This window comes from Salmo salar, chromosome 01 (assembly GCF_965601325.2).
Source record: "Salmo salar chromosome 01, fSalSal1, whole genome shotgun sequence".
NCBI classification, from domain to species: domain Eukaryota; kingdom Metazoa; phylum Chordata; class Actinopteri; order Salmoniformes; family Salmonidae; genus Salmo; species Salmo salar.
The window spans coordinates 178,312,916-178,326,820 of NC_138291.1; the positions used below are offsets into that span (position 1 = coordinate 178,312,916).

The following is a 13,905-nucleotide window of genomic DNA, read 5'->3' on the forward strand; positions in this document are numbered from 1 at the left end:
TCATCTTGTCTTCTAGCCATACAGATGCTCCAAGCCAGTCCTCTTCTCATCTTGTCTTCTAGCCATACAGATGCTCCAAGCCAGTCCTCTTCTCATCTTGTCTTCTAGCCATACAGATGCTCCAAGCCAGTCCTCTTCTCATCTTGTCTTCTAGCCATACAGATGCTCCAAGCCAGTCCTCTTCTCATCTTGTCTTCTAGCCATACAGATGCTCCAAGCCAGTCCTCTTCTCATCTTGTCTTCTAGCCATACAGATGCTCCAAGCCAGTCTTCTTCTCATCTTGTCTTCTAGCCATACAGATGCTCCAAGCCAGTCCTCTTCTCATCTTGTCTTCTAGCCATACAGATGCTCCAAGCCAGTCTTCTTCTCATCTTGTCTTCTAGCCATACAGATGCTCCAAGCCAGTCTTCTTCTCATCTTGTCTTCCAGCCTTACAGATGCTCCAAGCCAATCCTCAATATTTCAAAACTTTGTTTTTTCATGTGGCCATCTTAGATTTCTGACAGTGTTCTACAATAAATGTCTTCCTGGCTAGTTTAAAATTAAGAAGAATCTCCAGAAAGCCCATTTAAACAATGTATTAGCCCCCAGCCCGGGTCCTGATGCGTTAGCCCCCAGCCCGGGTCCTGATGCGTTAGCCCCCAGCCCGGGTCCTGATGCGTTAGCCCCCAGCCCGGGTCCTGATGCGTTAGCCCCCAGCCTGATGCGTTAGCCCCCAGCCTGATGCGTTAGCCCCCAGCCTGATGCGTTAGCCCCCAGCCTGATGCGTTAGCCCCCAGCCTGATGCGTTAGCCCCCAGCCTGATGCGTTAGCCCCCAGCCCGGGTCCTGATGCGTTAGCCCCCAGCCCGATGCGTTAGCCCCCAGCCCGGGTCCTGATGCGTTAGCCCCCAGCCTGATGCGTTAGCCCCCAGCCCGATGCGTTAGCCCCCAGCCCGATGCGTTAGCCCCCAGCCCGATGCGTTAGCCCCCAACCGGGTCAACACAAGTCTCCTCATGTAAAAGAGTAGCTTTAACAACCCTCTGACATGTATTACTTTAAGTTGTGCATCAGTCGGCTTAGTACATATATCTCAGTAGGCTTAGTACATATATCTCAGTAGGCTTAGTACATATATCTCAGTAGGCTTAGTACATATATCTCAGTAGGTTTAGTACATATATCTCAGTAGGCTTAGTACATATATCTCAGTGGGCGTAGTACATACAGTTGAAGTCGGAAGTTTACATACACCTTAGCCAAATACATTTAAACTCAGTTTTTCACAATTCCTGACATTTAATCCTAGTAAAAATTCCCTGTTTTAGGTCAGTTAGGATCACCACTTTATTTTAAGAATGTGAAATGTCAGAATAACAGGAGAGAGAAGGATTAATTTCAGCTTTTATTTCTTTCGTCACATTCTCAGTGGGTCAGAAGTTTACATACACTCAATTAGTATTTGGTAGCATTGCCTTTAAATTGTTTAACTTGGGTCAAACGTTTCGGGTAGCCTTCCACAAGCTTCCCACAATAAGTTGGGTGAATTTTGGCCCATTCCTCCTGACAGAGCTGGTGTAACTGAGTCAGGTTTGTAGGCCTCCTTGCTCGCACTCACTATTTCAGTTCTGCCCACAAATGTTCTATAGGATTGAGGTCAAGGCTTTGTGATGGCCACTCCAATACCTTGACTTTGTTGTCCTTAAAGCATTTTGCCACAACTTCGGAAGTATGCTTGTGGTCATTGTCCATTTGGAAGACCCATTTGCGACCAAGCTTTAACTTCCTGACTGCTGTCTTGAGATGTTGCTTCAATATATCCACATAATTTTCCTTCCTCTTGATGCCATCTATTTTGTGAAGTGCACCAGTCCCTCTTGCAGCAAAGCACCCCCACAACATGATGCTGCCACCCCCGTGCTTCACGGTTGGGATGGTGTTCTTTGGCTTGCAAGCCTCCCCCTTTTCCCTCCAAACATATCGATGGTCATTATGGCCAAACAGTTCTATTTTGTTTCGTCAGACCAGAGGACATTTCTTCAAGAAGTACTATCTTTGTCCCCATGTGCAGTTGCAAACCGTAGTGTGGCTTTTTTATGGCAGTTTGGAGCAGTGGCTTCTTCCTTGCTGAGCGGCCTTTCAGGTTATGTCGATATAGGACTCGTTTTACTGTGGATATAGATACTTTTGTACCTATTTCCTCCAGCATCTTCACAAGGTCCTTTGCTGTTGTTCTGGGATTGATTTGCACTTTTCACACCAAAGTACATTCATCTCTAGGAGACAGAACGTGTCTCCTTCCTGAGCGGTATGACGGCTGCGTGGTCCCATGGTGTTTATACTTGCGTACTATTGTTTGTACAGATGAACGTGGTACATTCAGGCGTTTGGAAATTGCTCCCAAGGATGAACCAGATTTGTGGAGGTCTACATATTTTTTTCTGAGATCTTGGCTGATTTCTTTTGATTTTCACATGATGTCAAGCAAAGAGGCACTGAGTTTGAAGGTAGGCCTTGAAATACATCCACAGGTACACCTCCAATTGACTCAAATTATGTCAATTAGCCTATCAGAAGCTTCTAAAAGTCATGACTGCTAATGGCAGTTAGGACTGTCTGTTGTTCCATGTAGTGAGAATCTGTTATCCAATGCGTTTGTATGGGCTAATAGCAGCCCAAAACATTTTGTTTCATGTTTTTAAATTTTTTTATACTTCAAGGGGTCTTTAACATTCATAATCAAAACGCTAAATGACCCTTGGTATGACATTCTTAAAATAATTCCATATAGGTTAGTAGAACCTCCCCTCCCACGGTTTGGGCAGGGCTTAGACTCTTAAGGGTTAAACACATTATAGCCAAGGGATCCGTGTAATAAGTTTAGAGGGTGTAATATAATACAATGTAATATTATTAATCTGTAAATATGTTTTTAACCCTGGGCAACATGAGTCTGCGAGGCTGGTATTCAAAGTACTCCACCATTTCAATTTATTTTCAACTCAATACATCTTGTATTCCCCAATTTCTTTCACATTTTGTTTTTTTGCGTTAATGTATTTCAAGCTTTAAAAGGGCAAGGTTTTCTCTCTGCCTCATGGAAAAAGGTGTAGAATTGCAGGATATTAGCTTTTAAGGCTGCAACAACAACAAAATCTCTCTGTAATGACACATTTGTAGAATTGCAGGAAATTACAGTAGCTTAAAAACGGCAACATTTTCTTTCCGATGCCCAGAGGCGAGCGTTTAAAATGGTCTTTCCTAAGGACAGAGATTTGGTTTGTCCGGCCGTGCTCTGCCGACATCATAAAAAGTAAAACTCCTTGTTTGCTACTTTCATCCCACTTGATCTTTTCTGATTATGAGGGGGGGGTCCCTGGTGAATTTCTTAACATAAAAGGGCTCCCCGGACACACAACAATTTGAGAACCCCTGGCCTAAACAACAACAGTAATTGTGTAAAGGCAGGGATGCAGGGCTGTGTTCAAAACAACTACAAGTGTGCTTGCTCTTCTTCCTCAACGGCACAGCTAGGAGAACCAAACCCAAAAAATTACATTTATAGTTGAAAACTCCGGTTTGACAGCTGTGTTCACTTGGAAACACCAGTTAGACCTCTCACTCAAAAACCCTTGTCCTTGTCTTATGTTGCACCTATCCCAGATTCTAATATTCTTATCATGTTACTGATTGTATACAGAGTATTTTCCGTGTTCGTTATCAACAAATGCGGCTTAAAAGGTACAGTAAAAAGAACATGAAATCAACGGTGTAGTGTTTAGATTCATCTCGTATCAGGTGAATTGTCCTCACCTATTTAGCCTAATCGTTATCCCATCATCTCCAAACTCTTCCATTCGAATTGCTACCATGGTTACACATATGCTTTCCATATTGGCCAATCCCCAGGAGTTTAAGGGGTTGACAGCTCAGCTTTTGCTGCACTTTTTCCACCCTGTTAGTTGTGTGTGTGTTTCCTGTATCTTGTGTTTACACTGGGTAAGATGCACAGTGTTAAAGAGTGCATTTCCCTGGTTGCTTCCCAAATTGAATCCTATTCCCTACGTAGTGCACTAAATAGGGAATAGGGTGCCATTTGGGATGCATACATAGCTGTGTCTGTCTGGCCTGGCCTTTAATGTGATAAACAGTGGATGGGCCCTAAATTAAATGAATGGTCTGGGTAGAGGTATTGTACAGATCTCTCTTAGCGAATCATTGAACAAACCTCTTCTACAGACTGGGACAATAGGCCCTGATTACTCTAAAGGGGTTTCTATCCTGTTTCTATGCAGACTCCAACTAGCTGAGTAAATGTGTCCGTGTTGCGTGACCAATAGGAATTCAGCCTCGGCTTGGTCAGATAGATTACCGTTGGCTGTCTACTACTACATCTAGCTAGCCTCAGAGGCTTAAAGGTGATGAAATCGATCAATTAAATAAAGATCCAAAGTCTAAACAATTATATATACTTCAGTATTGACGGTACAGTTCTCTGTGATAAGATGTTGTTGACAGTTTTACTGTCATAATATTTTATAGGAACCCACCATGGACGTAGGAGTCACATTGCTGGACCTAACTGGGGTGGAGGGGACTGAACGAAGGACCCGACTGGGGTGGAGGGGACTGAACGAAGGACCTGACTGGGGTGGAGGGGACTGAACGAAGGACCTGACTGGGGGTGGAGGGGACTGAACGAAGGACCCGACTGGGGTAGAGGGGACTGAACGAAGGACCCGACTGGGGTGGAGGGGACTGAACGAAGGACCCGACTGGGGTGGAGGGGACTGAACGAAGGACCCGACTGGGGTGGAGGGGACTGAACGAAGGACCCGACTGGGGTGGAGGGGACTGAATGAAGGACCTGACTGGGGGTGGAGGGGACTGAACGAAGGACCCGACTGGGGTGGAGGGGACTGAACGAAGGACCCGACTGGGGTGGAGGGGACTGAACGAAGGACCCGACTGGGGTGGAGGGGACTGAACGAAGGACCCGACTGGGGTGGAGGGGACTGAACGAAGGACCCGACTGGGGGTGGAGGGGACTGAACGAAGGACCTGACTGGGGTGGAGGGGACTGAACGAAGGACCTAACTGGGGTAGAGGGGACTGAACGAAGGACCTAACTGGGGTAGAGGGGACTGAACGAAGGACCCGACTGGGGGTGGAGGGGACTGAACGAAGGACCCGACTGGGGTAGAGGGGACTGAACGAAGGACCCGACTGGGGTGGAGGGGACTGAACGAAGGACCCGACTGGGGGTGGAGGGGACTGAACGAAGGACCTGACTGGGGTGGAGGGGACTGAACGAAGGACCCGACTGGGGGTGGAGGGGACTGAACGAAGGACCTGACTGGGGTGGAGGGGACTGAACGAAGGGTCACATCACTCTCTTTTTATCCAGACTTAGTGAAGGCCACAGACTTCTCTCTCTGGCGAAACTTCTCTATCACTAACTTTACTCTGTCTTCACTCTCCTGAGAGAATAACTCGTTTGTCAGATAAAATGTTAGAACGTTTCCCTCCAGACCAGGATTTGTAACATCACAGGATCACAGGCAGCCTGTTAGTGTCAGATCCCACTACAGCACATGTAGTCTACTTTTTAGCAAGGATTTAGCTAACGAGAGAGAAACTGTTCTTCTCTTCATTGTCTTCATTAGTCCCAATGCAACAGGTGCAGTCAGCAGAATGGAACACTCACCCCGAGGCTTTTTAAAGGGGGTAGTGTGGGCTGTGAGGCGCTGTAAAGATCACAAGTGGAGGTCTAGGAAACCTGTTAAAACAGTCTCTGATTTATATGTGTGTTACGGTGTATTTGACCCTGGTGATTTAGTCAGGATGGGAGGAAACCCTGGTGGGAGGAGAACTGCAGGTGTTCGAGGTAATAATGATGGGGCCACCTTCCCTTTAATATTGTGGACCTGAGAGGAGAGAAAAAAAAAGCCTTGGGGCTTTCAACTACTAGATTAGAACAGAACACATCTGAACCTGTAGTTAGCCTGAATTAAAAGGGGAATTGAGAGTGTTTGTATAGTGATGATTTGTTGTTCATAACCTCTCTCTGACCATACACACACATGCATACACACATACACCCCCCCACCCTCATACTACTAAGCTTGTCTTTTCTACACAGTACATGGACACAATTCACGCTTCTCTGTCTGCTAAATATTTGATGGTATCTTTGTGTTCTATTCTCCAGGCCTCCTAGACCCGGGACCCCTGAGACCCCCAAAAAGACTGCAGCACCCCCCCAGGTCTCTAGTCCGGCCGTGCAGGGACAGATCAAACAAGGTAACTACAAAAGGCTGTTTTCCCTCGGGGCGGTGCTAGGAGAACCAGTGATGTACAGGGCAGCAGGCATCAGGCGCTCTGAGTCTCAGATCTAGGAGAGATCTACTCCTGGCCTTTAAAACTTAGGTCTGAGTCCCTAATGCATCCCTATTCCCTATATAGTGCACTACACTGGTCAAAAGTAGCGCACTGTATAGGGAATAGAATGTCATTTGATAAACACGTCCGTAGAACACCTCATTCTCCGCAGGAGTAAAATAAGGTGTCACCGACAGTCTACAATATCAAATCAAACTGTATTTGTCCAATGCCCCGAATACTACAAGTGTAGACCTTGTAGTAAAATGTTTACTTACAAGCCCTTAACCAACAGTGCAGCTCAAGAAATAGAGTTGAGAAAATATTTACCAAATAAACAGAATTTTAAAAAATAATCAAAAGTAACACAATAAATTAACAATAACGAGGCTTTATACAGGGGGTACCAGTACCGAGTCAGTGTGCAGGGGTACAGGTTGGTAGAGGTCATTTGTACATGTAGGTAGGGGTGAAGTGACTACATAGATAATAAACAGCAAGTAGCAGCAGTGTACAAAACAAATTGGGGGGTTGATGTAATATATACATTTCCAGCGCAGCTCACCTGTTATACTACAGGATTGGGGTCAATTCAGGAAGTAAGCTGACATTTCTATTCAATCATTGAAAAAAAAAAAAGAGCATCTTCTTTCAATGTAATTTCTTGAATTTACTGACTTAAATTCGAATTGACCCCAGCCCTGGTGTTTGACCCCAGCCCTGGTGTTTGACCCCAGCCCTGGTGTTTGACCCCAGCCCTGGTGTTTGACCCCAGCCCTGGTCTGCAACACAACAGTTCTGTCTGTCTCACTGCTGTCTGTCTGGCCTTGTCCCTGACTCATACCAGTCAAGGGTTATTCAGTATCTATATAGGTCTGGGAAAGGCAACTGGCCCTTTTTGTAGGCCCGTGGATCAGGGGGGAGAACTTAGTCGGGATCTCAACTTACTGTTACAATACAAAGGGTACAATTTGGTAATGTGGTTGTGCATCAGCAGTTTGTCTCTTGTTATTTCATGTCAGTTAACATGTTTTATGTTGGTAAATTAGCCATCTGTCTAAACGTGTAGTAATCATGGTCTTATTACTGACCGGGGGGCCCACATTGATTTTGTTAGTCACTCTCACTCAGATATCATATTAAAAACGGCCAACATTTCTTTCCACCCCATGGCAAAATGAGTAGAATTGCAGGAAATGGGTTCAAAAATTGCTAAATCTTCTCTCTGCCCATTGGCAAAATGTGTAGAATTGCAGGATTCTAAAACTTCACTTAGGTCCTCCAAAAAGGCTAGGGTTGACTCTGACTGCATGTGTGGGGTATGTATCTGGATAGCCGACCCACAAGTCACTGCAGCCTTTCATGATGAGTTCAGAGATTTCACCATAAAAGTTGCCCATCCCTGAGCTTGGTGATCCAGGTCTGTTTGGGTGGTGTGTCCGTATATGGAATAATATTGTACCCCATGACTATGGATCAGATGATGTCTTAATAGCATATATTAAACACATTTTGATTAATACTCAATTAATAAAAAAGGAAGATAAACTGGAAATAAAATGATTTGTTTTTGCATGCACGTATTTTAATATTATCTATATATCTAGCTATCTAACTATTTATACTCTTCTGTTATTCTTAAAAAATGTTACATGTACTATGTAAAGATGCACTATGCAGAAATAGTTATGCCGTTTCCTGGTTTGCTAAAAATCTAATAATTTACCTAATTTCAGTTTATGTCGCATAACATGCAGCAAGTATAGTGTAGAGAATCATTGTACCATCTAAACCACTGTGCAATACCTTTTCCATCACCAAAAATGTTGTTCTCAGCTGTTTTGAAGCTGGTGTATAAAACTGAAAGTAAAAAAAAAAAAAACATAACTCAACTTAAGAACGGGAAACATAGAAATAGAGCACATAGAACAGATCGAACCACTTCTTAGACTTGCTTTCAATGTGAATGACAGATCTACAACACACATTTCTATGCGGATGCGGTGGTGTCGCCCAAAAAAGGTTACATACTGCAGCTTTAACTGTAGGAACCTAGTAGTGTGTATGTGGTATGGACTAATCAGGGCCCTGCTACACTCTTCTTTTGTTGTTGTATCATAATTAAATGTAGAAATTAAAGTATAGTGCTTATCCATGAACAACATTATTAACTAACGACGACCCTGCTAACCTTCAACTGTGTTATGGGGGGGGGGGGGGGGGGGTCTGTCAACACACACACACACACACACACACACACACACACACACACACACACGCCCCCCCCCCCCCCCATTTGCTCTCGGGGCCATGGGGCCGTTGTTCCACCATATTCTCATTGAGAGGCAGTGTCCTGTAGTGACCTGCTAAATGTGTCATCCTCCCGTTGTTCAGACCCTCTGCTCATTATGCTAATAGTTTCAGCTTTTCCCCCTCTAAACCAATCAGTAACTGGGCATCACTTCACAAAGTAATGTCAGTTAAAACGGTGACGTGTGTTTATCCAAAGATCACTTGTGTATTTTACTGTCTGCACCTTATGCTATTTTTAGTACTGCGTTGGTATTGATTAGAGCGTTGGTATTGATTAGAGCGTTGGTATTGATTAGAGCGTTGGTATTGATTAGAGCGTTGGTATTGATTACTGCGTTGGTATTGATTACTGCGTTGGTATTGATTACTGCGTTGGTATTGATTAGAGCGTTGGTATTGATTACTGCGTTGGTATTGATTAGAGCGTTGGTATTGATTAGAGCGTTGGTATTGATTACTGCGTTGGTATTGATTACTGCGTTGGTATTGATTACTGCGTTGGTATTGATTACTGCGTTGGTATTGATTACTGCGTTGGTATTGATTACTGCGTTGGTATTGATTAGAGCGTTGGTATTGATTAGAGCGTTGGTATTGATTAGAGCGTTGGTATTGATTACTGCGTTGGTATTGATTACTGCGTTGGTATTGATTACTGCGTTGGTATTGATTAGAGCGTTGGTATTGATTACTGCGTTGGTATTGATTAGAGCGTTGGTATTGATTAGAGCGTTGGTATTGATTACTGCGTTGGTATTGATTACTGCGTTGGTATTGATTACTGCGTTGGTATTGATTACTGCGTTGGTATTGATTACTGCGTTGGTATTGATTACTGCGTTGGTATTGATTAGAGCGTTGGTATTGATTAGAGCGTTGGTATTGATTACTGCGTTGGTATTGATTAGAGCGTTGGTATTGATTAGAGCGTTGGTATTGATTACTGCCTTGGTATTGATTAGAGCCTTGGTATTGATTAGAGCGTTGGTATTGATTACTGCGTTGGTATTGATTAGAGCGTTGGTATTGATTAGAGCGTTGGTATTGATTACTGCGTTGGTATTGATTAGAGCGTTGGTATTGATTAGAGCGTTGGTATTGATTACTGCCTTGGTATTGATTAGAGCCTTGGTATTGATTAGAGCGTTGGTATTGATTACTGCGTTGGTATTGATTAGAGCGTTGGTATTGATTAGAGCGTTGGTATTGATTACTGCGTTGGTATTGATTAGAGCGTTGGTATTGATTACTGCGTTGGTATTGATTACTGCGTTGGTATTGATTAGAGCGTTGGTATTGATTACTGCGTTAGTATTGATTACTGCGTTAGTATTGATTAGAGCGTTGGTATTGATTAGAGCGTTGGTATTGATTACTGCGTTGGTATTGATTAGAGCGTTGGTATTGATTAGAGCGTTGGTATTGATTAGAGCGTTGGTATTGATTAGAGCGTTGGTATTGATTAGAGCGTTGGTATTGATTACTGCGTTGGTATTGATTACTGCGTTGGTATTGATTAGAGCGTTGGTATTGATTAGAGCGTTGGTATTGATTACTGCGTTGGTATTGATTAGAGCGTTGGTATTGATTACTGCGTTGGTATTGATTAGAGCATTGGTATTGATTAGAGCGTTGGTATTGATTAGAGCGTTGGTATTGATTACTGCGTTGGTATTGATTACTGCGTTGGTATTGATTAGAGCGTTGGTATTGATTACTGCGTTGGTATTGATTACTGCGTTGGTATTGATTACTGCGTTGGTATTGATTAGAGCGTTGGTATTGATTACTGCGTTGGTATTGATTACTGCGTTGGTATTGATTACTGCGTTGGTATTGATTACTGCATTGGTATTGATTAGATCTATCAAGAAAGGCATTTCACTGTACCTTTGCACGTGACATTAAAAACTTCAAACTTGAAATCATTTAACAAAACAAACAGAATAAAAATATAGACAATGCCAACATGTAATGTGTATATATATATTTAGCAGAAGGGCCGTTCGTTTTATTACCCAGAATCAGTGGACGTTTCTTTCTTTGTGTTTGTGTCCGATACATTGCCTATCATTAGTATTCACCCCCCACATTTTCATAATATACATTGCCTATCATTAGTATTCACCCCCCACATTTTCATAATATACATTGCCTATCATTAGTATTCACCCCCCACATTTTATTGCGATCCAAAATGGGATTTTAATTTTTTATGATCTACTCAAAATACTCTAATGTAAAATAATACAAAAAATAAAAATATTAATGAAAAAATAAATCACTTATTTACCTTGATTAGGTAAGTATTCAACCCCTTGAGTCTATACATGTTAGAATCACCTTTGGCAGTGATTTCAGCTGTGAGTCTTTCTGGGTAAGTCTCCTAGATGGCACTGTACTGAATGGCCACCGTTATGCAAGCTCCGATCCAACTTTGCTTTTTTGTGATTATTTTGTAATTTATTTTTACTATGTTCTAACTAAATGTATCCGCTATTATTTCTTACAACCGACAAGAACTCTTGAACATCAGATTGGCAGTTACATACCCCAATTCCAGCTTCTACATTTACATTTTAGTCATTTAGCAGACGCTCTTATCCAGAGCAACTTACAGTAGTGAATGCATACATTTCATTTCATAATTTTTTTTTCTTCTCCGTTCTACTTCGACTCATCTGTCCTGGGCTCTTTGTGTAATTCCAACCCAATTTTCGGGCTCCCGAAGAGGAACGGTTAGAGAAAAGAGAGAGGGGGGGGGGGAGGGAATCCAGTCAGTTGATGATGATAATAAGATGAATGACCTCCGATCGTGTATTCGCTACCAACGGGACTCTCCAAACTGCAATCTTTTTAGCTTTTCTGAAACATGGCTTTCGGACAGGATACCCCCCCACGGCTATCCAGCTCGATGGATTCTCCATTCAACAGGCAGACAGGACAGTGGAGTCGAGGATATCGAGGGGAGGGGAGGGGTTTGCCTCTTCATCAACTCCAACTGGTGTGCTGATTCCCCACTGTTCTCCCGTCTTGGAATACCTGATGGTCAAATGCTGACCCTTTAACCTCTTCAGCTGTTATGGTGACTGCTGTATGTCTACATTCCACCTCCAGGATAAGAAAACAGAACAAGCTGGCGCTTAATGAGCTGTACAAGGCTATAAACAAGATGGTTAACTTACACTCAGAGGCTGCTTTTCTGCTTGCTGGCCACTAGGGGTGATGAAGTCCTAGACCACTGCTATTGTACCCACAAGCAAGCGTACAAGGCCCTCCCTCGTCCGCCATTCGGCAAATCAGATCAGGATTCCGTACTCTTGCTTCCTGTTTACAAGCAAGGAGCTGGAAACAAACCGGGGGGGTGGGCGAGCATGCCGGCGGCAGTGGAGCTTGTAAACAGCTTTAAGTTACTTTGTCCAAGTCACTACAGACTTAAACTGGTCCAAACACACACACAGCCGTGAAGAAGGCGCGACACTGCCTTCTTCCCCACTCAGGAGGTTGGAAAAAGTTTCGCAATGGCCCTCAAATCTTGAAAAGGTTCTACAGCTCCCCTATACATATCTACCTCCATCACTCCAGTGTCCCTGTCCCCTTCCCCCTATACATATCTACCTCCATCACTCCAGTATCCCTGTCCCCTATACATATCTACCTCCATCACTCCAGTATCCCTGTCCCCTTCCCCCTATACATATCTACCTCCATCACTCCAGTATCCCTGTCCCCTTCCCCCTATACATATCTACCTCCATCACTCAGTATCCCTGTCCCCTATACATATCTACCTCCATCACTCCAGTATCCCTGTCTCCTTCCCCCTATACATATCTACCTCCATCACTCCAGTATCCCTGTCCCCTATACATATCTACCTCCATCACTCCAGTATCCCTGTCCCCTATACATATCTACCTCCATCACTCCAGTATCCCTGTCTCCTTCCCCCTATACATATTTACCTCCATCACTCCAGTATCCCTGTCCCCTTCCCCCTATACATATCTACCTCCATCACTCCAGTATCCCTGTCCCCTTCCCCCTATACATATCTACCTCCATCACTCCAGTATCCCTGTCCCCTATACATATCTACCTCCATCACTCCAGTATCCCTGTCCCCTATACATATCTACCTCCATCACTCCAGTATCCCTGTCCCCTTCCCCCTATACATATCTACCGCCATCACTCCAGTATCCCTGTCCCCTATACATATCTACCTCCATCACTCCAGTATCCCTGTCCCCTATACATATCTACCTCCATCACTCCAGTATCCCTGTCTCCTATACATATCTACCTCCATCACTCCAGTATCCCTGTCCCCTATACATATCTACCTCCATCACTCCAGTATCCCTGTCCCCTATACATATCTACCTCCATCACTCCAGTATCCCTGTCCCCTATACATATCTACCTCCATCACTCCAGTATCCCTGTCCCCTATACATATCTACCTCCATCACTCCAGTATCCCTGTCTCCTTCTCCCTATACATATCTACCTCCATCACTCCAGTATCCCTGTCCCCTTCCCCCTACACATATCTACCTCCATCACTCTAGTATCCCTGTCCCCTATACATATCTACCTCCATCACTCCAGTATCCCTGTCCCCTATACATATCTACCTCCATCACTCCAGTATCCCTGTCCCCTATACATATCTACCTCCATCACTCCAGTGTCCCTGTCCCCTTCCCCCTACACATATCTACCTCCATCACTCTAGTATCCCTGTCCCCTATACATATCTACCTCCATCACTCCAGTATCCCTGTCCCCTATACATATCTACCTCCATCTCTCCGGTATCCCTGTCTCCTTCCCCCTATACATATCTACCTCCATCACTCCAGCATCCCTGTCCCCTATACATATCTACCTCCATCACTCCAGTATCCCTGTCTCCTTCCCCCTATACATATCTACCTCCATCACTCCAGTATCCCTGTCCCCTATACATATCTACCTCCATCACTCCAGTATCCCTGTCCCCTATACATATCTACCTCCATCATTCCAGTATCCCTGTCCCCTTCCCCCTACACATATCTACCTCCATCTCTCCGGTATCCCTGTCCCCTTCCCCCTATACATATCTACCTCCATCACTCCAGTATCCCTGTCCCCTATACATATCTACCTCCATCACTCCAGTATCCCTGTCCCCTATACATATCTACCTCCATCACTCCAGTATCCCTGTCCCCTATACATAT

The 13,905-nt window shown here is 44.1% G+C and overlaps 1 protein-coding gene across 2 annotated transcripts in view; it reads left to right on the forward strand.

Annotated features, from left to right (window-relative positions):
- wdr7 (WD repeat domain 7) overlaps positions 1-13,905 on the forward strand; it is a 403,835-nt gene that overhangs the window by 114,466 nt on the left and 275,464 nt on the right. For both annotated transcript variants that reach the window (XM_045693965.2, XM_082956906.1), the window contains exon 18: positions 6,192-6,283. In XM_045693965.2, the coding sequence (XP_045549921.1) occupies positions 6,192-6,283 (92 nt within the window). The remainder of the gene's footprint in view (positions 1-6,191; positions 6,284-13,905) is intronic.